This window comes from Podarcis filfolensis (assembly GCF_964270895.1).
Source record: "Podarcis filfolensis genome assembly, chromosome: 6".
NCBI classification, from domain to species: Eukaryota; Metazoa; Chordata; class Lepidosauria; order Squamata; family Lacertidae; genus Podarcis; species Podarcis filfolensis.
In genome coordinates, this window is record NC_139609.1 from 6,211,080 (window position 1) to 6,237,716 (window position 26,637).

Sequence of the window (26,637 nt, forward strand, 5' to 3'; positions counted from 1 at the left end):
ATTTCTGTGATGGGTGCTGAGAAGCAGGCTTTGCTTTTTCAGCATGCAGCACAGAAACACAGTCAGCTGCCAATGGAGGAAGAGAGCGATCTTTTTCCATAAGCAGCAGGATTCTACAGCCACACACCCCTTCCCTGCTTCTCAGCTGCCAAACCTCACCTCCACCCCCCACTCCAAATCTCCCACAACCACAGCAGCTACTCAGCAGCCACAGCTGAGCTGAAGAGGAGAGAAGGAAGCCTGGGAAGGGGGCTAACATATCAGATGGGGAGGCCCTGTGGGTCTCATCTAGCTCATAGGCAGGCTTGGCACCCCTGATGCATGTGAAGTTTGGATTTCTTTGCCCCATTTTGCATCACTTTTTCATTGTTTATCTTTTTAGTGTCTTTTTAGCGGTTTTTAGTGTCTGTTCACCCAGTTTGGATAAATTCTTTTGATACTTGGGATTTCACCATCTGACTAACCTGGTGTCATTTATATAACTGGATTCCTCACTTCTCATCCCTGACCCCAGATCATTTATGAAAAAAAGTCAGTTAATACTATATCAAAAAACAGATACATGTTTTTGTAGTGTAGCAACACTGGAAAGCACCAGAACCATTATATTTTTTGTTTCATCAATGGAGACAGGTGATATGTGGTGTGATGGGGTTGTGGGGAGGTAGTTTGAAAAAATATGTAATTTATGCAAGTTTAACTGGAAGTGACTTTGTCTTTGAAACTCCATTTTACTGACTCCTGTGACACTCTGGAGTGACCATAGGTGAGAAAGTAGATTCCTCCTCCCAATCTTTCAGATGAATCCCACCCCCCTTCCTTCTGGACCCTCACTATTGCTCTGCTTTCTGTTCAGCTGCTCAGGTGCCATCTGAGCCCTGGGAAGTGCATGATGCTAAAAGAGGAACAGAGTGTCACTCTTGAAACTTCTTTCATCAAGTCTACATGCTTATTTCAAAGGGAGAGTGGGAAGATAACCATCCTCACCACCTCATGACAAAGGGGGCAGTGAATGGCTGTGTGTGTGTGTGTGTGTGTATGTGTGTGTGTGTGTTTCAGAGGCTTCACAAGCAGAAGGGAAAATCCTCAAGAGTACCATTGTGCCCATGGGCTGCACATAGGCAACTCCTGGTTTAATGATTATGTATGCTTAATCATTCTGTCTTTATTTATGATTCCATAATCTACCAGGAACTGATGCTGACCTGTAAATTCTTGAATCTCCCCACATCCCTATTTATAAAATTGATGTCATGTTGGCTGCTTTGTCCCCCTTATGAGAGGTTTGGATTTTAGTAACAAGTTGCCTTTCCCTAGTCAATCAGGAGTTTCTTATCTGAATTCTTTAGGACCTCTAAAGGTATATTCCCCTCAAACCCTGTCACTTGTTAAAAGTTAGCGTCAATTAAAAATTGTTTCCCAGGAGGCATACCCAATATCTACATCGATGTTCTTTTGGTGACACATGAATACCTTTATCCAAGAATTGTTATTGGAATTGATACTGTTATTCTTGTCTGATGTTCTATGCGTTGTTGTGGCTTTATTGCTTTTATTATGTTATTGTATTTTCTATTTTTGTTCTAAGCTGCATTGGAAAAAATTATTGAAGGATGGTTTAGTAACCCATTCAATAAGAGGGCTCCTCTTTAAGGTGCCCTCCCCCAGACTATTTCTGTGGATTTTGCTGCTTCACTTTCATATTGGTCTTTGTTTTAACTTCCTTCATTGGCTTCATTAAAATCAGTGGAACTTAGTGCTATCCTGTGCATGTTTATTAAAGATAATTCCTGCTGAGTGACTTGAAGCTTATCCCTTGCGTAGAATTGCAGCTGAGCAGCATAATCATATTTACTTAGAAATAACTTCTACTAAGTTATTTTAAAAATTCAATAAAATACTACAGATGCAACAAAAATCTCACTTTAAGTTTAGGAAGAAAACACACATTCTGAACTACAGATAGTGAACATGGTGTTATCCTTACGTTTCATAGACAGGTGACGTGAATTTGAGAGAATAGTTGCTTCCTATGGACAAAGTGAGAGTTCAACTGGGGGTGAGGTCCTGGCTCACAGCTCACAGTCTTATTCATGTGACAACCCTATACTGGTTGTCAGCAGTGTAAATGAACAAATACCTATGGCTCTGATAGGAAATAGCTTAGTGTCTGTAAAGCTTCCCTACAGTTAAACTGGTATAACAAATATTAATCTGGACTCTGTTCGTTTGTTTTAAAGTATTTATATGCTGCTTTTCATCAGCAAAGATCACAGGATGGCTTATCCATTTTGGAAGGAGTCATAACTATTTTTTTTCAACAATATTCCTGTTACTGTATAAAATTTGAGGCGTATGCCTTCAATTGTATCTCATTTTGCTTCCTCTTGCCTTATAAATGGACACAAAGCTTCACAGTTACACTTTTCAGCTGACAGAGTTACTCTGTGCCAAACTAAAAGAAGGCACCAAATAGGGCTCTGATTCGGTTCTATGCTCTGCATGGCAGTGGCATCCTAAGGGCACAGAAGTGAAGCGTATGCCTGATTCAGTGTGTTCTCTTCTGCCTTCTATCCCAATATTGTTGTGGGTATATTCATAGTATTTATGAATACAAGGGAGTTGGTGGCGCTGTGGTCTAAACCACTGAGCCTCTTGGGCTTGCTGGTTAGCTGTTCAAATCCACATGGCGAAGTGAGCTCCTGTTGCCCTGTCCCAACTTCTGCCAACCTAGCAGTTCGAAAGCATGCCAAAAAGTGCAACTAGATTAATAGGTACCGCAGCGGTGGGAAGGTAAACAGTGTTTCTGTGCGCTCTGGCACCTTGTCACGGTGCTCCGTTGTGGTTTAGTCATGATGGCTACATGACCTGGAAAGCTGTCTGTGGGCAAACGCCAGCTCCCTCGGCCTGAAAGCAAGATGAGCGCTGCAATTCCGTAGTCACCTTTGAATGGACATAGCTACCCAGGGGTCCGTTCCCCCCCCCCCCCCAGTATTTAGACAACTGGTGGAGTCACTTTGGCTGGTAGCCAAGTAGGTCGTACTCAGCATAGACCCACTGCAAAATGTTTTGAGGGTTTTTTCTTATAATTAAGCAGTATGTGTATACAGTGGTACCTCGGTTTACAAACTTAATCTCTTTCGGAAGTCCATTCTTAAACCGAAACTGTACTTAAACTGAGGCACACTTTCCCTAATGAGGACTCCCACCACCGGTGCCCTTCCACCATTCGGATTCCATTCTTAGACCGAGGTAAAGTTCACAAACCTGGACACTACTTTCACTTTTGCTGAGTTCATAAACCGAATCGTTCGTAAACAGGACTGTTCTTAAACCGAGGTACCACTGTATATGAAATAAGTTATTCGTAGCTTACTTAAGATATTGATTTAATTGGGTCTACTCTGAGTATGACTCAGTCAGATACCACTCTAAGAGTGGAACTGAGAAGTCCACAGTTAAATCTTACTTCAACAAAAGAAAATTTAAAAACCCCAACTCTTACCATCAGAAAGTTCTTCCTGATGTTTAGCCAGAATCTGCTTTCCTGTAACTTGACGCCAAAGCTTGCAAAGCAGGAGAAAACAAACTTGCTCCATCTGCCATATGACAGCACTTTAGATGTTTGAAGATGACTATCATATGTCTTCTCAGTCTCCTCTTATTCAGGCTAAACATACCCAACTCCTTCAACTGTTCCTCATTAAGCTTGGTTTCCAGGCCCTTGATAATCTTGGTTGCCCTTCTCTGCACACATTCCAGCTTGCCAATATCCTTCTTAAATTGTGGTGCCCAGAACTGGACACAGTAGTTGAGATGTGTTTTGACCAAGGCAGAATAGAGTGGTACTATTACTTCCCTTCATTGGGACACCATATTTCAGTTGACGCAGCCTAGGATAGCATTAGCTGTTTTTGCTGCTACATCATACAGTTGACTCATGCCAAACTTGTGGTTTAACAGGACACCAAGATCCTTTTCACATGTACTGCAGGCAAGCCAGGTGTCTCCCATCTTACACTTGTGCAGCTGGTTATTTCTGCCCAAAATGTTGAACCTTGCATTTGTCCCTACTGAAAATCATTTTGTTAGTTTGTGCCCAGTTCTGCAATCTCTTAAGGTCACAGTGAATCCCAGTTCTGTCTTCTGCAGCATTAACTACCCCTCCCAGTTTGGTGTCACCTGCAAATTTGATGAGCATCCCCTCAATTCCTTCATCCAGGTTTATAAAGATGTTGAACACCAGTGGGCCTGGGACAGAACCCTGAGGCAGTATCCCACTTGTCACTTTTTCCAGGATGATGAAAAACCATTAGTTGTGCATGGTGTTCACTTTACTTTTTGTATGCACTTGTGATTTTGTTTTATTTGATTTCTTAGTGAATATTTGTTTGTGTTTTAGGCGAATTGACACGATGTGGAGGAACGAGTTGAATGATGTGCCTTTACAAAATCCAAGGTCGTTCAAGAGTCGAATCCCCGTCAAAGGTTCGGATTTATTTTGTTGCCTAAGTTTGAAAGCAGTTTTGCCAGACTGTCTCTTAAATTTGGCAGCGTGTGCCTGTGTTGTGCAGTTTGCCATGCAAGACATAATGGCTTCTAGATCTGCTTTGAAATACTGTTTCTGGGAAAGTGGTCAGATGATATTGGCTTCCTTTCTTTACTCCCAGCTTCTGTTAATACACATTCAGGTTGCCACTTTCAAACTTTGCAATAAAAATTGCATTAAAGAGTGTTGAAACCACAATTGTCACAGCTTTTAAGGGAAGCTGCATTTTCTCTGACTAAAAATCCTCTTAAAGCTGTTTGCATATGTCCTACAACTAGTTGAAAATAAGCTGTTCAAAGTAAAGGAATCATAGGTATAAAAAGGTAGCAGAAGCAAATTATTTTGACTACCCAGTTAAGTCCTTTTTCTTAGCATTTCTCTTAATAAGCCAGTGCTACTGCAGTTTTGAGTTTGAAGGACTGCTTCTTCACATGTTATCTAATTTCTGTGCAGTTATCCTATGCACTTGGTATCACTGCAATAAGTTACAAAAAAATATAATCACATAAATTAAAAGGTAAAGGATGAGCTTCTGAATGTTTCTCTCTCCCAAAGGGAGAGAATGATAATGTCAAGCAATTATGCATGCAAGCAAAAAATTCCTACTATAACTGAGTTATACTCATTTTACAATATTATTGAAACATGCAAAATATTTGCCATTGAATCAGTGTTTGAAACTCACATTGTTCTTAGGCGCATTTTGTGACAGGGAAGTTCATTAGCACGAGCAGTTTCTGAGTTCTGGGCGCAGTACTGTGCCTAAGATGTCAGTTTAAAAAACTGCAGAGTGGAAAGAAAATAGGACCCCCCCCCACTTCCAGCTACTCTCTGAAGACTGGAGAAGAGGCCCTCTTGAGAATATTTGGGGGGGGGCAGGGGAAGGACTAGACCATGTGAAAAATGAACATAATAATTTAGCTGCAGTTCATTCATTTTCAGCTTTGTATTCTTGTTACTGTATAAAAAAGTGTGCCTAGACATTCCATTGTTGCACCCATAACCTAGGCTTAAGGTGCCATTTAGCTCATAGCTTTCATATTTCAGTTTCTAGCACTGCATTGAAGCTATCATGAAACTAACAAACTTGCTTTCATTTCTTTGTGCAGTCTTAACCAGAGCACGGGATGCTTTTTCACAGACTAATGCAACAGTAAGTATTATTTTAGCAGTGAAAGAGGAAAAGGCCTGTGAAAATAATAGTGTTCCATAGTTCTAAACATATTAAATGAAAATGAGAATTTTTGTGTGTGACTTGGAACTGGTAGGTGGTTGTGGAAGATACATATTCCTGCCCCCCTTTCAGCAATGTAAGCCACATTTGGATGGTCACATAACTTAAGAAGCCAAAGAGGTGAACATGCCCTTTGCCTGCATGCATGGTCCCATTTGCAGTGCAAGCAATCAAACAAAGAGGTCTTTAGTTAACCGTAGTAGACCAGGATATGAAACCACATTTTGAAATGTGCAGGCAGAAGGTCTGCAATAATCATTATCTGAGCCAGATCACTGTGTTATAGAAAATTTGCCTCATATCTCAACTTTTGTAAATTGCAGGTAACATATACCATGAAATGATAAGCCAAATATAATATCACACACATTACTTTTTTCAGCCAGAACTCACTGGAACTCAGTTCCAGCACCACTCAGGTGGGTGCCATTGCCATTATAAGAGAAGAACGGAGGCATTCATAGTGAGTTCCAGCACCTCTTTTGCTAGAAAAATGGCACTGGCTCATTCATCCGCATGTGGTGGGAATGCCCCAATTTTTATTTTTATTTTTGGAAAAAGGTATATCATGAAGCAGGCCTTATCACAAAACAGGATATCCTTTTGGATCCTAAAATAGCACTATCATCATATTATTCAGAAACTGCTCAACGAATTTCCCACAAAGATCTCATTACTCACCTGAAAACTGCTGCACGGCTTATAATATTGCAAAGCATTGAAAGACTCTAAATTCAGACCTGTTTGAGATCTGGACCTCACAGCTTTGGGACGTAATGGACAAACTGACAACTCATGGCTGAGAGAGTTGAACAAACAAGAAAATCACCACCTTTCAATCATCTTGGCATAGTTTTAGTACCTATGCAACATCAGTAGAACATGGGTATATGCCTCCAAGAAGTCATGGCGATTTGTGGAATGACAGTTTTGTTTAAAAACCAAAATGAGTTAAAAGTTAAACGTAGTTATATAGACGTATGGTTCATCTGTGAGGTGGAAGTAGTGTGTGTGTGTGTGTGTGTGTGTATTCTGTGTATGAATCACTGTTTATCATTGATATATATTGCAAGTAAAGAAAAACACAATGGAAAGAAAGAAAGAAAGAAAGAAAGAAAGAAAGAAAGAAAGAAAGGGTTTTGCATTAGCTGCAGCAGTGTAAACCACTCTTGCAGTCCCTGAAACTGTTTTTAAAAGGTGGGCTATTTAGCCTTTCCCCCCTCTTCCAAGTTGAGCAGCCAGATGAACAGGATCCTCTAAACAATGTCCTGTCCTGTACGTACTTCATCTAGACTAGAGTCTAAAACTACTGTACAAGTTTCATTCCTAGTGCATATATTTCAACATGGGCAAATATTAAAATATATTTGTCTTATTCATCTTTGGAAAATGCCACTTATGTCTTCAATGAAACCTACTTTGAGCTCAACTTCATAATCTAACATGGGCTCCACATTAGATGAGATTAATGATTGTACAAAGTTACAAACTGAACTCCATTCTACTTTGGTAGGCATTTCAGCCTTTTATAAATCTTATCCAATCTGTACAGCTTTGGCTTCTCTGCTTTTTTGTGGGTGTGAGAAGTGATCTAAATATTTAATTTCTAATACACATATTTCTTATATATCAACATCTTAGTTGCAACACATTGAGAACAAATTGGAAGTAGCTCCTAACAGCACAGCTGTGTTGGAGCCTGTCATGGACAGCAAGAAGCCATCCGCAAGTACTACCAGGAAAATAAGTCGGAAAGGTATGCATTTGATTAGAAGAGTCATTCTACAAATAAGCTTGTAAGTGGTTCACACTCCAGTTTGGGATGCCCATCTCACACAACACAGACCTTTGGCAAATTGGAAGACTAAAAGATTTGGCACAGGAGGCAAACCTTCTGTGATATATAATGGTAAATTGGTAGGTGCTCTCAACTCCTGCAATAAGAAGCTACCTCTTCTAGGAAATACTTTTTCTTAAATTTTTGTTTGGGCACTACCATTGTTGACTGATGCTTAGAAGCACCATAAAGAACAAAAATAAAGATATCATTTGGGGCAGTTTTTAGTACTCATTAATCAGGTGTGTTCTTTCTCAAAACTCGTAATAGCACAGCATTTTATTTTCTGCCACGATTTTGGCATGCTTTAACACTAAACAAACTTCTGTTTTGCTCAGGTTGGGGATTGCTGATCTATGTAACTATCCCTTGGTTATTAAAATGTAGTGCAATGTTACTATGGTGTTCTGCACCTCTTGCCTCAGCTTTTGTGTGTCTGTGTCCATTGGACTTTTTATTTATTTAACAGCTTGTTAATTCCTATCTTTCCAGTTAAATCATTCAAGATGGCTTTTACATCTATAAAATAACAACTTATCCTTTAGCCCAAAATCTTGAAATATGCCTTTGTTATGACATTATCAGCACACATGTAGCCTTGGTAATAGGATGCTTGGAATGTTAAAGGTAGAGTATCTTGGCAACAGTGTCTGCGTTGTCATAACAGATTGCTGATCACAGCTTTTCCATTCTGACATCAGAGTCTATGTCAAACTAAGGTCCATTTGAGCATTTGTGTTAGATGGTTGAAGTCGTTTGGCTGGAGTCTGTCTCATATCTTTACTCATCAGCTGAATGAGTATTACCTTGGTAATGGACTGGATGAGAGCCAATAAACTGAAGCTCAGTCCCGATAAGACTGAAGCTCTTAGTGGGTGGTTCCCTAGACCAGATGGATTGGAGATGGCCTGCTCTTGATGGAGTTACACTCCATCTGAAGGAGCGGGTACTTAGCTTGGGCATTCTTCTGGATCCATTTCTGTCACTTGAGGCTCAGGCGGCCTTGGTGGCACAGCGTGCCTTCCAACAGTTTGGGCTGGTGGTTCAGCTGTCCCCCTGTCTGGACAGCTTAACTTCTGTTGTCTACACTCTGGCAATCTTTAGATTAGATGAATGCAATGTGTTTTATGTGGAGCTGCCTCTGAGGATGGTTTCGAAACTTCAGCTGATGCAGAAATCAGTGGTCAGTTGCTCACTGGGGCAAGACAGCTTGAGCATATAATGACAGTCCTGGCCCTCTTGCACTGGCTGCCAATTAATTTCCGGTCCCAATTCAAAGGGCTAGTTTAACCTATAAAGCCTTCTGTGGCTTAGGACCGCAATGCTTCAAGGACCACCTTTCCCCATATACAGTGGTGCCCCGCAAGACGAATGCCTCGCTAAACGAAAAACCCGCAAGGCGAAAGGGTTTTCCGATTTTTAGCGGCTTCGCAAGACGAATTTCCCTATGGGCTTGCTTCGCAAGACGAAAGCCCATAGGGAAATCTCCGGGGACAGCGGGGAAGCGCAGCGCGCCTTCTCCTCTGTTCCCGGACCTGTCCTGAAGGCTTGCGGTGGGAGGTCCGGGAACAGAGGAGAAGGCGCGCAGCGCTTCTCCTCTGTTCCCGGGGCTTGCGGTGGGAGGAGGGTTTTTCCTCCCCACCGCCAACATTCAGAACAGCATTCTGAATGTTGGCGGTGGGGAGGAAAGCCCTCCTCCCACCGCAAGCCTTCAGGAAACCGTGCTTCGCAAGACGAAAAACTCGCAAGAAGAAAAAACTTGCGGAACGAATTAATTTCGTCTTGCGAGGCACCACTGTAAACTGACCTAGATCCTGTGATCGTCATCTGTGGCTCTTCTTCATGTGCCTCCTCCAGGCAAGTTCTGAAGTGGGAAAACATAAGAAGAGGCCTTTTCTGCAGTGATTCCCCATTCATAGAATGCTGTCCCCAGGGAGGCTTGCCTGGCAGCAGTGTTGCATATCTTTAGGGGCCAGGTGAAAACTTTACTCTTCAACCTGACCTTCAGCTGTTAATCAATTTATGGCATTTTTATGTGTGTGTGGGGGGGGAGTAATTGCCCTTTTTTCTTTTTCTTTTTTACTATTATTACATTATGTATTTTGTGTTTTATGCTGTAAACCACCCTGTGGTCTTTTGATGAAGGGTGGTATATAAATTTAATAAATCGTTATCATCATCATGCCTTGGGGAGTGTACCATAGGACTTTGAGAAAGGCAGAGCTGGAAGGTATGCAGAAAGAACAGCAGGTCCTGGTCTTTTCCCTGCCTGGAACCAGATCTCATAAGTAGTTCATTGGCACAGTAGTTAAGGCCTTTCAGTTAATGGCTCACAGGGCTGTGGCTGCTTCCCCACACAATTCATTTTTAGTGCTTTAACTGTTCCCTTTGCCTCAGCATTGAGGCTAGGGAAGATGGATGTTCAGTAGAAGGCCTCATTGAAAATACTTTGAGATTGGAAGCTAAAGCTAATTTTAAAATAATACAATGTAATCCATGTAATATGATTCCCTCTTCCCTCTGGAAATGATGGATGTTCTGCCACCATTTAGACAAATAGCATAAAATCTGTAAAAATTCTTGCTCATAAACTTTCCAGCGAGGGGGGGAAACGTGGACATTATTGTTGAATTTTATCTGTTGACTAGGAAGTGAGTTCACCAAGATGTCCTTTAAGTGTTATTTTGAAATACAGGCAACCCCTGAAATGCAGGCTTTTAATATATTTTACAAAGTTTTAAAATAAGTTTGTTACTTTGCTCCAGTTCCTTACCATTTATTTCTGAGCGCCTGAAACTACGTTCTAGAGACTCTGAGGAATTATTTAATGTACTCCTGAGTGCTAATTGAGCACCTCCCCCCTCCCCCGGTTTCTTCTTTAGCTTCCAGGTCTTCCAGCCAGAAGGAGAGGTCCCTTCGCTGCCCCCTTCGTACCACCACTTTGGATAGCAATGTTGGAAAGAATGGACATGTTGAATTTCATGAACCCCTTGTGGCTTCTTTCAGGTCAGTATGAAATAAGAGGAAAGTTTGCTAACTCATGGAATCAAACCATCAGCACAGAACCTGCCGTTTGTTAAGGAACGAATATTTATTAACTTCCTATCCCACCTTTCAATCCAAGCAGGTTTTTGTGAGCTGGACATTGCACAGACTGTTGAAGATGTCAGTTAAATGAGGGGTGAGGGAATGGAGTGGGGAAAGGGAATTGGTTTACTAACTGTGTTGTCTGTTAGAGTAGACTGTTAGGAGTGCTTGTATTCCCTCTCCTGTATCCGGGATGCAACAAAGATTTTGAGGGCTCTTCCTCACTTCATAGAGAAAATTCATGGTGCAGGGGAGATTAGTATTGAAGGAAAACCACCACCTCTAGTTTTGAATAATTCTGAGCTATGAAGGAGCAGAATCTCTAAAACCTAAACCACCCTGGAAAAAGGACTGAAGTTTGGGTTTTCAGATGCATAAAGTGAGACAAAAAAAAAAATCTGGTTCCAGTCCCTCACTGCCTAAGACTTCCATGCAGGAAAAAAATAAATATATACCCCCACTGTACTGTTAACGTTCAGTGTGCAGTTGTAGACTGCTGGGGCTCAGCACTACATAAGCATGAAAGTATTTGTCTAATCCTAGAGAGCAGCAGTCTTGTACATTGGGAAACATTCTGGTTTCAGTTGATGCTTGATGGAGAGGCGTAGAGCCCAGGCAGCTCAGTCTTGCAGGGAAAAAAGATTATGAAGAGGAACCTAAATTTCTTGCACATTCTGTTGTTTTACCTTCAGAACTGCATTATAAGAAATTCAACAAATATAAGAATAATTTGTTAATTGGATACTTGCACTGTAATAGCGATTCTACTTGCAAAAGTCTTGTTAGATCTTTTGTTTTGTATTTACTATATGTTTTTAGAGCTGATTCTCAGTTATTTTTTTAATGTTTACTTCTTTTAGGGGCCCTCCATGGTCCCCACCTTATAAAACATCTTACCAACCGGAGGCTAGATGTTTAAAGCGTAAAGAAGCGGGGAATAAGACTGAAAAAATGAAACACTTTACCTTTGAAAAAAGTGAATCAGATTTGCACAGCAGAGATTTCCAAAGCCCATCTTTTGCCGATGAAACTGTTGTCAGATATTTAAATGACCGACCAGCAATTGATGCCTTACAAAATTCTGAGGTTTTCTTCAAATCTGTATCAGAGGAGGAAAAGGCTGAGAAATCTAGAGATGAATATAGTAAAACTTCTCAGAGTACCACAACCCAGGATGCTGACCTTAAAGAATTGCAGCTGGCAGAATCCTCAGCTTCTTCTACCAATACATCCAGTGCACACAGATTAGATATTTTAAAGCAGCATCGGCGTGAGGCTAAACTGGAAAAACTGAAGGAACGGATTAGGAAGCAATTGGCACGCCCAGAAGAGCTGAGCAGCAGAGGAAATCATCTGGGATACGATGACCATCCTATACCTGCTGCAGCTGTAACTCCAAAAGTCAGAAAAGTTGCAGCTGCACCTCCTGCTCCTTCATATAAAGGTACATAGCTTGCAAATTGAATCTGTGTGAGAAGAAATATATTTATTGGGTTTGCGAAACCAAGAATGTGGTTTCTGTTGCAACTCTGGGATAGGTGCACCCTACCTTAGATAGGAACACATTAAAGACAAAGGATTGTTTGAATTCTTATTATTTATTACCTTCCAAACTTTACCTGCATTTCCATCCATGAAGATGTTTTTTGTTCAGATGCACTGTATACAGTTAAATTCACAAACATTGGATTGTGACTAACTGTAGGGATTAATTGCTTTTATTTCGTTAGTTTCCTTGTCATTGGTGCTAACTATCGCAGCTGCCGCGTGTCACGGTCGCACAAGAGATTTTTCTGATACAGCTTGTAGGAAACCACTGGCTGTACATGCACAGCAGTCACACAGTACAGTCTTTGCATTTTAGCGGTTCTGTAGGCATCAGTCAGTCATGTGTATAAACTATTCTGAAGTGTACTTGACCCCTCATTGCAACTTTTTTTATTTTTGCAGGAATGTATCTTATTTTTCTGTTACGTAATAATTCTGTACAGAAATTTCTCGTTTAATCTATTTTATGCAACATGGATTTGGAATCCGAGTTTCTTTATTTCTAGTAACAAATGTATTAGATGTTTAAAACAGATAAACTATGTCCACATTATGCATTGGTCACCTTTATGTTAACCAATTGTTTTACGGCAAAGTCAGCTAAATATAGGTATACTACTTTTGTTAGGATTCAATCCATCAGAAGCCAAGATCCGTACACCTGATGGAAAGGTGTGGCGTGAAGAGGAATTTATTAATCTCAGTAGAGAGTTAGGTCCTGACTTAGAACTGCAATTAGCAGGTAAGTAGAAAACATTATTATTATTATTATTTATTTATTTATTTATTTATTTATTTATTTATTTATTTACATAGCTATACCATCCTTCAAAGGATCACAGAATGGTTTACAGTATAAAAGCACAAAACATCTTATTAATAGCCACATGGAAAGCAAAGAACAACTACACATCCTACATAATTAACCTGTAAATTAACAAAAACTTATAGCCCTACTTCCCAGACTTCTTAGATTAAAGAAAAAACAAAAATGAAAGACTATGAAGTCTATCTTGAAAGCCTGATGTTGTGTATTTAAATTCTGATAGGCTAGAGACTAGCTAAGAAGGCAAGCTGCTACAGTTCTGATACATGTCTTTGTGTGTTCTTTTAGTTGTGGCAATGATTCTCTCACACTGTTTTTCAGAAGACAATTTGACTGTGAAAGAGACACCTGCTGGAAAAGCCAAGGGGAAAAAATCAACCAGACCAGTGCGCAAAATCCAGAAAGTGGCCCAACTTTCAAGTCCCGATTCCAAACCAGGTCAATTCAAGTTAGCTTATAAACACAAGCTTTGGCTTGCACTCTTTAAACATTGTTCAGTTTTTTCTGCTTTTGATCTAGACACCGCCCTCCACCACTGGTGATACCCCTCCTTTTTTGCAATCTTTGCGGTGTCCTGAAGTTTATATTGCTAATGAAGCACTGGAAAATTACTCCTGTCCTTCTTGGTTCTTTGTTTTAGGTAGTACCAGTGTAATATGTACATCATCCTGGCGGGAGGGACTGAGACTTGCAAAGAAGATATTGGGTCCAGCACCTAAAGTAGGGCAGCAGGACCAACAGCCATTATCCATTGACAGAGCTGGCAAAGATAAGCCCACTAAATCTGGTAAGCTAAGCTTTGTGTACCAGGTATGGGGCAGATAATAATATGGCTGCGGAGCAGCAATCATGCTGTCGATGGTTCCCTGACATTTGTGGCCTTTCAAATTTGGTGCCAAACACAAGCCCCTCTGGAATTGGTTCTGCTCTTGAGCTCCCAAGTGCAGCCGATCCCTGCCGAAAGCAGGGTTCAAATCACTGCTTATAACTGCTGGGATCGGCTGCACTTGGGGGTGCATGTTTGGGAATGGGATGCTGAGGTTTTGCAAATATTGGCCACCCCTGATTTGCACCGGGGTCGTGTTCTGGGTCATCGAGCGCAACAAAGACCGCTCCCTATCTGACTTGCTCTTGCTGTGCTGTAGAAAGGACATTATGCATTTGACGAAGAACTGTCAACTGGAAAAGGAAGCAATAGTGCGCATTTGCATTGTCTGTATTAGGGGTGTTGTTGAATGACAGCTCCAGCAGTCTCAGCCATCATTGTCAATGGTCAGGATGAGTATAGTCTAACATAAGTGGAGGACCACAGATTCCCCATATCTGGTCTGAGGAGCTTTCCACCATATATTTAGTTTTCTGAGATCTCCTGAGGCTTTGGGTGACACCAGTGTAGCTCTTAACTCAACCATTACCTTGGAAATTGGTTCTGGTTTGGCTATCTTGAAGGATCGTGTTTTCTCTCCTAGCTGACACCTTTGTTGTCACTGTCTATTTACTTTTCCTCTTCTCTTCTGCTAGAACTGTAAGAAAGTTAGGAAGGGCAGATGGTAATACCCCAGCATCTTTGACAACTTGAACGTTAGACTAGTGACAGTTTGGTAACTTCCCCATCCAGTATCGGATGAGATAGCTTGTGTGCAACAAGTCATGTGTGACTGTGATTGAAACAGAACAATAGAATTGGGACGCAGCTGGTTTAAAGTTGTTTATTTCATTTTCAATAAGTGAAATGGCCTATGGCCATGAGCCACTAGAATTAAATAGCCTTGTTTACCTCCTACCCAAGGGACTATCAAAGAGATAAAAATAACTACTCTCTTACATGAGATCTTGGGGTTTAAATGATATTGCATTGCTCAAATCCAATCAGTTTAATTTTCACCTTCCTTGGCTGTGATTTCAGCTCCTCAGTATTCTTGAGTTGCTGTTGTATACAGTCTCAGCCATTAATCCCTTCTTGGCATTCCACTGTCAATGTCTTTTCCCACAAGAACTGTTGAGATTTCTGACTGCTGATCCAGCTTCTATACACTTTATCAGAAGTCTTCAGATTTGCCTTAAAAAAATTGCCACAGCTGAAGTTTTTTTTATAATATAAATGCCCTTCAATGTTTGATTGAGCCAATTTTACTCTAGAAATGCTGAAAATCTATGTGGAAGTTGTTTTAAGCAGCATATGCATGGTGGTCCATGGGGTGCTGGTGCATAAGAGGAACTTTTCTGTGATGGACCCCAGACTGTGGAATGCCTTCTCCTTTGAATGGTTTCTAGCCTTGTCACTATATACATTTCAAAATTGGGTCAAGGTGCATCTTTTTGCACTGTGGGTGGAAGATGTTACATGATTTAATTGTATTGAGCTGCATATTACCTGCCCTGGGACCACATTTTGGCAGGTTGACTATATATGCCTATTAAATAAGTAAACTAATATTGGAAACTCTTATAATCTTGGCCCCGGTGCTTGGTGACAGATTAAATTAACCTAAGTGGGGTTTTTTCACTGCAGAAGTTGCTCTAATTCTTTACCAGTGAATAAACTGATATCCTTATCAGAACTATGATCCAACATGTTTACCCAAAGGATCTTGAGATGCTGTGCATAGATACAGGGCCAAGCTTCCAGATTAGAATTCGTAGAAGCTACTACTACTTGGTGTGTGTGGGTTTTTTTTGCTTGTATGTGTTCTATAAGGAACCATGTTCACACAGTGTCCCATCAGTATGGCCATTTCTAGTGAAAATCTGAGAAGAACATCAAAGACAGTAGCCCACTTGGCAAAATATGCATTGCATTCTGGCTTCAGTACAGGATGAAATTTGACAATGTCCATTCACAAGTGGAACATTTGACCCTGGTGAGGCGTTCCCCTTTTCTGCTGTACTGTAGAACTTTCCAAAACTGCTCCAGAAGGTTTGGGCTCTACAATGCAGACAGGGAGGTGCAGGATGAAAGAGAGGAAGGAGTAATTCTGCCTGCACGAGCTGAAGTCCAGCGTCAACCAAATGCAGCCTATTTCTGTTTTTGATGTGTTCAGGTTTTTGCAGCTCGTTTCTTGTAGCACTTGCTAGAATGTCTCATGGTTTCTTGCCTTTCTAAAGTGCTTAAGTGGACAGGCTTTTAACACTTAACAAAAAGCTGCCATGTGAGAGGTTAAATAAATAGATCCTTCTTGTCTTACAAGTGGAGAGTGTCTAACACTACTTTTGCCCCCCTATCCCCACCCCAGTTTTCCACAGTGAAAAGACAGACAGTAATTTCAAGTTGGATGTGACCATAGAAACCCGTTCAAGAAATTCTGAAAGATCGCAAAGTAAAGTAAGAGTGGAGAATAACACGAAGAAAAAAGAATCGACTCTTCCCGATTCAAAACGGAGAGAAGACCATGTAAACAAGGACTTCTTGCCAGTGGAGATCCGTGGAATGCTTGATGACCTGCAGCTAGACTCTGTATCTCAGGGTGCAGAACAAATGAGGGATGAAGAAAGACAGGATCAAAAATCACCACCTTTTGCATTTATTAGGAGCCACAGTCCAACCAAAAGAAAGCCAGATAAGCTTTCTGCCAATGAAGAGCCTCAAGTCACTTCTAAGAAACGCTATTATGATACAGATGAAGTTCGCCAGTATATTGCTAGACAAAAAGAGGAAAGGAAAAAGAGGCAAAATGAAGAGAAGAAAGCGCAGAAAGTGGCAACAGAACAAAAGAACAAAAGACTTCAAGAGCTTTACAAGAAACAGAAAGAAGCTTTTGCTAATAAGACCAAGGAAACATTGGCTCCTGAATTAGCCACCAAACAACTACAAGAAACATACTCAAAACTGTTTCTGGAGCAAACCTTACTGGAGGAGCCCCTGGTCCCTGGACAGGAGGTACAGGGATAGCTATTTTGCAAGATTTGCTTGGGTTTTTTCTTGCAGTTTGAAAGTTTGTATTAATGTCATTTTTTTAAAGAAAAGATTTGTAAAGTATTAGCAGCAGTAAAAGATAGGCATTAGGTTTGCACATGCCGAATAATGCTCAAACTGAGGTTTGGTTTGCGCCTGCAGTGTGGAGCTCTGGTAGGAGCAAGAAACATGCCCAGAGTTAAAAATGGCTGCAGCTGTAGCTCACAGCATTTGTCATGGCATAGAGTAAGAATCCAGACGTTGGGCAGCATGGATGTTGATCGATATAAGCATGTTGATCAATTTAACTACCCAGCTCGTATTCTGAAGAAGCATTGATGAGGGGAAGGCAGAAAGCTCAGGCGCACCAAGGGGCAAATTATGTAATGTGTGTATGGCAGCTCCTGTGAAGGGTGTAGACCTTTAAATGTCACCTCGGCATCCAGTTGTGCCTGATTTGGCACAATTTCCCTTCCTCCCACACCAGCCCCCTGTCCTGCTGTATCCCACTCTGTTCAGGAGGGTCTCCTGACTGCCCAGGAAGGCTTTTTGGAAAGGAGTGTTTTGGTGTCCCCTTGTGAGACCTTCCTTTTTCTTTTCTTTTTTTTGCCGTAGTTAGGATTAAAGCCTTCATATATTCTGATAGTGATCTTGAATCACTGAGTGCCAGTCACATGTAGCCAAAATTACAACATCCATACCCCACCAAGGGATTTATTGGCAGCCTTGGGAGAACCCCATCGTTTGCAGAAGTAGAAAAAATACTGACTTAAATATAAGGTGTTCTTGCCAAAGGACCAGCTAATATGGCTAATATGTTGTTACTTTTGTCTACTGCGGAAAACAAATGTCAGCTGTTTGCTTGGTCACTTGGGACTTCTCACATGTTTTAACTTTTTTTATCTTGATTAATTCTAACAGAATTTCATGTTTCAAAAATATCTCCATTTCTCTTCCCAGGCCAAACCTGGATATCAACCGTCTGGAGAATCTGATAAAGAAAACAAAGCGCAGGAGCGCCCACCCAGCGCATCTTCCAGTAGCGATATGTCTCTCTCTGAAGCTGCTCCTCCTCCTCTTATTAGGTAAGAAAGCAGGGCTATCTTTAAGGCAACTTAAAGTATTTTAAGTATTTTAATAGAACATTAAACACTATTTTTTTGTGAAAAGTCACTGTTGCGACCTTAGAAACTTGGTACAGTATAGTAGAAAATGGTCTTAAGATGACTTAGCAATATGCCCTGTCTAAGCAGCAGCAAGATTGGAGGACTTTTCCCGCAAACATAAGTGACCTTTTAAAATCCAGCACTTTAGATTTTGTAAGATTCCACATTATAAGAATGACATGTCCCTGCATGAAATACAAGCTGAAAAAGCAATCATCTTCTTTATGCATAGTTAGTGCTCTGTGTGTGATTGGATTCAATGACACGGCATAAAAAATACATAAATATTTTGGGATAAAGAACTTTCCTTAATACAAAATGCCCTTATTGTTACAACAGTATTCTTGAAAGCTTATGGGCAATGCCTACTGAAACTTCAGAAGCCCAAGTGGTGACTGGGCAGATTTCCAATGGCTGGGGTTCCTGTTAGTATCTTTTTCCTCCTCTGTGACTAGAAAATCAAGAGAAATTATTTTGAAAAACAAGTTGAGCATGATTGAGTTATGGAAATTTGCTGAGTTGAAAGGTGTTGTACATTTCAGTTCACTTGCTTTTAAAAAAACATATATTTCAAATATATTTTTCAATTTTTAAGTATGACTTTATACACACATACCTAATCTAAATGGCATTGTTTGACTTACACCCACCCACTTACACCCGCCCCTGGTTTCCAATTTTTTCCCTTTTCTTCTCCTTGCATATAATTATATTTCTCAAATTACTTTCAGCTTCTTTTTCCAGTCCTAATGTTACTTCATAAATGTTACATCAATTCTGCTAATGTTTTAGCGCATTTACAGTGTTCTTTAAAGTAATCTGTAATTTTTTTCCATTCTTGGTTAATTTTTTTCTCATCTTGGTGCCTGATCTTCATGGTCAACTTTGCCATTTTGGCATAGTCCGTCACCTTAGTTATCCATTCTTCCTTCTTTGGGACGTTTTCTTCCTTCCACTTCTGGGCAAGTAGCATTCTGGCCGCTGTAGTAGCATACATAAGTAGTCTCTTTAAATTCTCTGGCACTTCTCCTGTTATTCCTAGTAAAAAAGCCTCTGTTTTTTAAGAAAATGTTAATAGATTTCAGTCCTCTTGGTGCAGGATTTGGGAAGCTTGAATGCTAGGTTCTTTACAGTTCAGCAGCTTGTATTCCATTTGCAACAAAAGTTTAATCAGTTTGTAATTATTATCTGAATAATCTATACTTTTAATATAGCAGATATAAATTTATGATGAACCATTTTATGCACAATGCTTTTTATGTTCCTAAAGTAACAAAGTGGATTTCAGTATATAAAGAAAAGTAATGCATTTGTTCAGCTTTCCCCAAAAAAACATCTCTTTCCAAATCTCACGCCCTGGAAAAAACACGTCCCCGACCCACAGCTTCAAATTTTACACCTTTACACTGCTCCCACAATGTGTATGGGGGGATCGGGGGAAATCTAATCTGGGCTAAGAAGTCTAGTTTTTAAAATGATTTCCAATACGTTAACATATGTGTAATAGTCAAACATTGTTCAGTCTTCATTATTCCAAGTTTATGAGAATTTAACTTTTTTTGTTTATAGGAATAACCCTTTATGGATTCAGCCAGATAGGCTGACTTCAGAAGCCCAGCTTTCTTCCCAACAACCTTCAATGGTCTTGACTGGAGGATTTGTCTCCCAGCTTTTGGCCCTAGATCACACACATGTCTTGCAAAACGACTTTGACTCTGCATTACCAAGCAGAAGGAGTTACGGTGCTGCTGTGGGATCCATGCCTTTGGCATCTCAGCCATTTATGGCATCTGCTGTACAACCTACCATTAATCAGTATAAAAGTAAACTGAACCGCATTGAAGCCCTGAAGGCAACAGCAGCCTCTTTGTCAAGCCGAATTGAAAGCGAAGCCAAGAAGTTAGCCGGGGCCAGCATTAACTATGGTGAGGTGTGGAATTCTGAGCGTGACTTGTTGCAAGGAGATCAGGGTGATGGCCGTTGGGCAAAGGCCAGCAGCCCCCCTGTGGAAGAAAGTGATGTCTTTTCAGCCAGGCTGCAGAAGATGTTGGGTGCTTGCACCCCACATGCAAGTTTTGATGATAACCTTCCCGGTGTTGGAAACCTTGGTGAGTTTAAAAGGCTCCCAGAGACCCTCGGCCCTCGGGCTGCAGCCATCAGCCTTCCAGGTAACTACAGAGCTGAAGGAATGCTAGGAGAGCTATCCAAAAAACAAGCATGCTCCCCAGGTGCTGAAAGTAAAGTTGTAGCTCCGCGTGATGGTAGCATAGAGTCAATAAGTGAGGGGCCAATCAGTGATGGCCGTGCATCTGAGGAGGAAGGAGAAAGGCATGAGCATCCAACTTGGAAGACTGTGGAAGTGTTAAAGGAAAAAGAATTCTGTGCTGCAGATATAGCTGGCTGTGAGCCCATAAAAGAAGTTCAGAAGGAGGCAGAGAAGTGTTTACTCATTTTTAGACATATAAGGAGTACTTGGGAAGAACTGATAAGGGGGAGTCCCCATAGTGCCATCAACGTCTTTACAAAACATTACCAGCAGTGTGGGAAAGGTAAGGCAATGAGAGACTTATTGCTGCCTCTGGTGTTTCGTTGGTGTAATTGTCAAAATGACTGCACTTCCATGACAGTTGAAATCCTGAGCTCTTTAAGTTACGTTATAAACCTGTAGCTCGGATTTTGTGTTGTTGTTTTTTTGCTGATACCAGTATTTGCTGATAAGCAAGAAGTTTTCAGTCCTTTTTGAAAATTTTGGCGGCTACTTCTTTACTATGAAATCACTTAACTGTCTTCAGATTATAATTGAACGTTGTTGCATATAAAGGAAATTTTCCAGAGCTGCTCTTAATGGGCTTTGGATCTCTGTCAGCAAGATTATTTGGCATGCTTCTGAAATACAGATTACTTTCTTTTTGCTTTTTCACCTCTTGCAGGAATTGAGCAGTGGTCAGAGCAAGCACCACCAACTAGGGAACCTTTCCTTCCAGTCATGAGTCCCCCAGCTAGCATTGTTTCATACGAAGATGATTTCATTTCCTCACAGGAAAGTGTAACCATTGCAGATAAAAGAGCTACTCTTGAGCCCAGGTACTTAATGAGTTCACAAATGGCAGCGAAAATCAATGAAAAACCATGTTCATTAAATAAAGAACTATTACAGAGTTGTTTTTCATCCCTGAATGGGAAGGGAACACTTCCTTGTTATAGAGTATGGCAAATCTGAGTTTTGGCACAGAGCAGAGTAAATGAATACTTCGTCTATTTAAAACAGCTTTCAAGTCACAACCTGGTACTTTTTTATGGCACAAATGACACTTAGCTCAACTGTTTTTGAAAACCCTGAATTATCAACCTGAAAATTATTTAAGTACTACAGAATTCCCTTTGCTGGTGTTTTGAATCAGGATTGACAACTATTTAATCTATTTAAGAGACCTAGAGAAAGTAACTTTTTAACTTAATTTATTAATTCAGTTGATTTTTCAATATAGATATTTCAATATCCTTAAGGGTGCTGGAGAATAGGAACTCAGTTTTGAACACAAACATTATGGCATTGTTAAAAGGAAAGGTGTCTGTAATAGTTTACATGCAGGTCCCACTATCCATCCACTGGATACCCACCAGTTCACTTATCCAGACATAAAGAATTATACATTCCGCAGAGTCAGATATCTGAACAGCTGGAGCTTGCCCATTTTGTGCTTTGCTTGTCAGTGGCATTCATTCTGGGGCTGAAACCATGGAGAGAGGAAGAGGGAGATAGAGCAGACCAATCAAGAGGGCAGGACAAATAAGTTTTTCTGTCTCTCTTTTGCTGGCTGGCTACAGCCATTTTAGGCAGAAACAATGTTGGGAGGAGGAATGCATTGTGGGCAGATGGCTGGTCCTGCGTGTAATTCCTTATTGCGACAACATCTACTTAAAAAAATAAATATGCTTTTAAGATTCAGCCCAAATATTAATGGGCTAAACCATAATTCAACTATACATTAAAGCTTGCAGGTCTAGCCCATGTGCCCTTAAGCTATATGCAAAGTTGTCTAAAATTCAGCTGCTTTTAAAGGTAAATAGAAGTCCTTCTCTTCTGCCTTGTAAGGCTTTATTAAATAATTTAAAATGCTCATTACACAAGTAGTATAAAAGTAACTGAGAAAGTCCAGCAATATTTTACTTCCGTGTCTATATTGACAGTGGCAGCAGCCCCAGCCTCAAAGAAGAGTTTGCGACCAGAAAGTCATTGTATGAGCAGCCAGCTGTAGAATTTACCCCCCATTCCTCAGGAACACTTTCTGCAGGTTCTTCCAACTCGTCTGCATCGTCTAAAAAAAGAGTGAAAAAGGAAAGTAAGTGCCATTTACTACGCTCCCAAATCTGGGTTGAAATCTTTGGCAAAGTTTTAAAATCTGAAAATGTCAAGTGTACTTGTCAAGTGGGGGAAAGTGTATATTTATTTTATATTTAAAACACTTTTTGCCAAAATATGTGTTACAGAGGCAGAATCTTTCAGCACAGTTTCAAGTGCCTCTCTGAGGGAGGAAAACAAAATGTTGCCAGGGTCAGAGTATGGATCGCAACAGGTGAAGAATGCATCACCTAGTAATGGAATATCTCACAGAGAAGAGAAGAGCCCAGATTCTGACAGCACTTTAGAAGAACTTTCTGATCACTCCTTGATGAGGTAAAGTGAACCACTTCATTTAGTTGCATGTTACCAAACCATAGCCACATTCAGATAATCATATATTGGCTTAATACTGAGTGATGTCAATGTGTCTTTTCCCCATGCATTCAGACTTTTTGCTTGTGCAATGAAGCAAAGAGCCATATTTAACGGCTTTGGAACAAACCAGGTTTTTAAACCACAGTTTGAAATTGAGCTAATAACCTAACCTGTTCTGGAGCTGGTAACCAGAATGTCCTGGTTTAGATGAAATAGGAAATTATGATTGATTAGAGATTGCCTCATTTGATCATATCACAAAGGGAAGAGCGAAGGTGGATGCTTGTGTGGGCAAAACAGTAATTTAATATCTCTGTTTTAAAACCAAGGTATGATAATCTGAATTATACCAATGTTTTTGAAGTAACGTATAAGCTCTTCCAAGTAGTTGGAAGACTGTGTTTTGTGTGTGTAAATCTCAACTATGGCCAGAGCTTTTTTTTCTGGGGTACTCAATGTAGGCAGTACTGGAACCTTTTTTTCCGAGAGGAAAGGTTAAAAGTGTGGCACATACTGATGAGTATCAGGACAATTTTTTCGAGAAGAAAATCACTGGCTATTACTCTTTTCTTTGTGTATTGATGGAAATATATGATGCTTTTCAAACTGGTTTTGCTGTGTGACTACTCTTTCTTGAAAGAATAAAGACTTGCTTCAATTTTTGTTTAACTTTTCTGTTAGTCTCCCAGATAAGATAAAGTCTCCAAGGACACCAGGCTCTCCTCATTCTCCAAGCTTACAGAAACCATTGGATCCTGCAGTAAATATAGCAGAAAAAAATAGACCCCTTTCAGACTCTCCAGGGACTATAACTTCTGGACCCAAAGCAAACCATGCCTTCTCTGATATGAGCCTTGGAACCAACAGGACTGGAGCAGGTAACATGAATGGTGAGCTGGCAAAAAATATATGATGCTGCTTACTCTTCCTGTGTTTCTAAAAACTGTGATTTACACAAACACGTAGGTGTTTAGTATTTCATATTTACCTTACAGGTACCATGCGCTTCTCACCTGCTGGTCTCCAACATCGTATGTCAGCAGAACTTAATTATTTAAGTGCAATTGAGGAGTCTGTTCGCCAGATCTCTGATGTTGAACGAGTCCGAGGTATATCACTTGCCCAGCAGGAAAGTGTTTCACTGGCTCAGATTCTAAAGGTAACCGTAGGCGTTCTTATCTCTACCTTATTTGCTGTATGCACTCCTCTGAAGTATCTCAGTCAAAGATAAGAGTGGTTGCGATCAGATGAATATTGTTCTATTTCCATTAAAGCTACAAAACTAGTAGGCTCTTGTTCGAAAAAGGAGGAACAAAATCTGTGGTTCCTGAAAATGATAACCACATTTGTCACAAGTGGCTATGTGCAATTTCAATACTTCATACCACAACTTTTGTTTATTGCAGTATTATTGTATAGGGTGGAAGTTGTGAACTTTGTAAAATAGGCAATGAAAGTCCTGAGATACACTAAAAGATGCAGAAGTATAAGTGCATGAATACAATACAATACAATGAAATATTTAGGATTCAGTGACAGGAGCATTAATATCCTTATGGAAATATATTTTAAGTGTAAGGTACCTTGAATTACATTGTATGCAAAAAGGCAGGATATAAGTTAATAAACTAAAACTAAATTAAACTTAATCCACAGGCACAGCAGCAACGACATGAGCACGACTTGGCTCTTCTGAAGCTCAAGGCAGAGCAAGAAGCTCTGGAAAGTCAGAGGCAACTAGAAGAGGCGATGAAGAAAGCAGCTCAGGTAATGAGGTCTTTCAAACAGTATGTAAAACTTAAAAGTAGAATTCTTTTCCTGTGGAGAAATTGGTGCGAATGGATGCTAATCCAAATCTCACAAATAGTAGGCAACAAGAAATCGGGTCATCTCAATGTACTTCAGAAAAAGCTCTTGTTCTAGAAGTGCAAGATTTTAGAAGCTGCAACATTAGTGGTTTGGGGGCACTATGGGTTTCAGACACAAAATAGCTACCATGTGGGCCACAACATATCACAAAATGGCTGCCATGTGTTAATTTGGAGATCCAGTCAAAGCCAGCGCACACCATGCCAAATATTGACACTTCCTAAGCCAGGGAAATGACAGGAAGTGAGGTCTTTGGACCTAGCAGATCACACAGACAGGATGTCTCATTAAAAAAATAATACTGTACTGAATAACACATATTGTATTCAGAACTCAAAAGCATCAGTTCACGTTGATCAGTTCATACCCAGCACCTCCACTTCTGCCTGACACTCTCCCTACGCTCAACAAAATTTAAACTGTGTTGTTGCAAAATGTGTCTCAATGAGGACCGTGCCCTAATAGCAAAGGTGCTGGGCATGTCATAATAATTTATAATTTATATCCCACCCATCTGGCTGGGTTTCCCCAGCCACTCTGGATGGCACACAATAGAATATTAAAAAACATGATAAGACATCAAACATTAAAAACTTCCCTGAACAGGGTTGCCTTCAGATGTCTTCTAAAAGTCAGATAGTTGTTTATTTCCTTGACATCGGATGGGAGGGCATTCCACAGGGCAGGTGCCACTACCGAGAAGGCCCTCTGCCTGGTTCCCTATAACCTCATGTATCGCAATGAGGGAACTGCCAGAAGGCCTTCGGAGCTGGACCTCAGTGTCCGGGCTGAACGATGGGGTGGAGACGCTCCTTCAGGTATACTGGTATATCACGTTTGTCTGGCCAAGGCAAATCTACATTTTCTATGAAAGCAAATAGTCCAGGTTCCAGATGCTGTATTACGGTGTGTCAATCACATTTTCATCATTTTTATATCTCCATTTCAATGGAGCTGATTTTAGTATGATTCTGGTGGATACAATCCCAGATAACATCTGCTCTAACTAGCTCACATTTGCCACAACGTACGTCTTGTTGGAAGAAGAGAATGAAAAAGCCAAAATAGTTTACCTATGCCACTTTTGTGTGAACATGTTTAAATAAAATTGTTTATTTCTTTTATGTCCTAATCATTTATCATGAGTTTCAAGCATTTATTATTGCCTGAACAGATTTTTTTCTGCCTCAGAATTTTCTGCTTTGACAGTCACAGAAACGTTAGTGCCAAGTATCTCATCCAGTTTTTGCTTCTGTGCGTAAAGAAGAATTAAAACCAACAAAAATACGTTTGGCATACTCAAATTCCAGTTTGGCCCCTTTGGCACCTGAACTAAAGTAGAACTTTTTTTTTTAATACATAGGGCCATGCAGAATCTATCCAGCAGCTGGTACAGTCACAACAGGAGAAAGCAGATGCTTTACAGGAGACCACTTGCAAAATTGCAGCTCAGCAGGCGGAGACTGCTCTGCTCACCACAGAAGCTGCTAGCCAGATACGTGAGGTTAGATTCTGCTCTGAAATCCTTGGCAAGCTTGGCCTCGTGCAGAATGGTTGCTAAAGCTAGCTTGCTGATTGTAACTAAGAGCTCCTCAGCAGACTACTTTGGGAAAGGAAAGCACGCTGCCTATTTGAAGGATGGGAGAGAGAGGATGTGTGTGTGTGTGTGCTTAATTTCTCAAATATTAACTTACGAAAAGTACATCTGACTGTGCTTTTTTATTCAGATGACAGAGCTTGCAAGAGTCCAGATCTCTGATGCCATTGGTGCTCCTGCAGCCCCAATTACCACACTGTTTGACCAAGAGCGGAAGCAACATTCAGCATTCATAAAGAAGCTAAAATCTCATAATACAAGCAGGTATTTTAGATGACATTTTAGTTCTTAGAATAGATTGTGAGCGGTGTT

The 26,637-nt window shown here is 40.5% G+C and overlaps 1 protein-coding gene across 50 annotated transcripts in view; it reads left to right on the forward strand.

Annotated features, from left to right (window-relative positions):
* Positions 1-26,637, forward strand: part of CEP350 (centrosomal protein 350) — a 60,265-nt gene that overhangs the window by 6,485 nt on the left and 27,143 nt on the right. For 8 of the 50 annotated variants that reach the window (XR_014549454.1, XM_083619711.1, XM_083619731.1 and 5 more), the window contains exons 2-20: positions 4,403-4,488; positions 5,659-5,702; positions 7,425-7,539; positions 10,503-10,626; positions 11,568-12,151; positions 12,884-12,997; positions 13,403-13,519; positions 13,722-13,868; positions 16,315-16,958; positions 17,934-18,058; positions 19,709-20,688; positions 21,070-21,223; positions 22,331-22,482; positions 22,631-22,817; positions 23,541-23,749; positions 23,855-24,018; positions 24,516-24,626; positions 26,092-26,232; positions 26,456-26,589. Coding sequence is in view for 47 of the 50 variants with exons in the window: in XM_083619711.1 (XP_083475837.1) it covers positions 4,403-4,488; positions 5,659-5,702; positions 7,425-7,539; positions 10,503-10,626; positions 11,568-12,151; positions 12,884-12,997; positions 13,403-13,519; positions 13,722-13,868; positions 16,315-16,958; positions 17,934-18,058; positions 19,709-20,688; positions 21,070-21,223; positions 22,331-22,482; positions 22,631-22,817; positions 23,541-23,749; positions 23,855-24,018; positions 24,516-24,626; positions 26,092-26,232; positions 26,456-26,589 (4,332 nt within the window). In the remaining 3 variants the exon portion in view is untranslated. The remainder of the gene's footprint in view (positions 1-4,402; positions 4,489-5,658; positions 5,703-7,424; positions 7,540-10,502; positions 10,627-11,567; positions 12,152-12,883; positions 12,998-13,402; positions 13,520-13,721; positions 13,869-16,314; positions 16,959-17,933; positions 18,059-19,708; positions 20,689-21,069; positions 21,224-22,330; positions 22,483-22,630; positions 22,818-23,540; positions 23,750-23,854; positions 24,019-24,515; positions 24,627-26,091; positions 26,233-26,455; positions 26,590-26,637) is intronic. The other 42 variants (XR_014549455.1, XM_083619724.1, XM_083619723.1 and 39 more) reach the window with 15 other exon arrangements.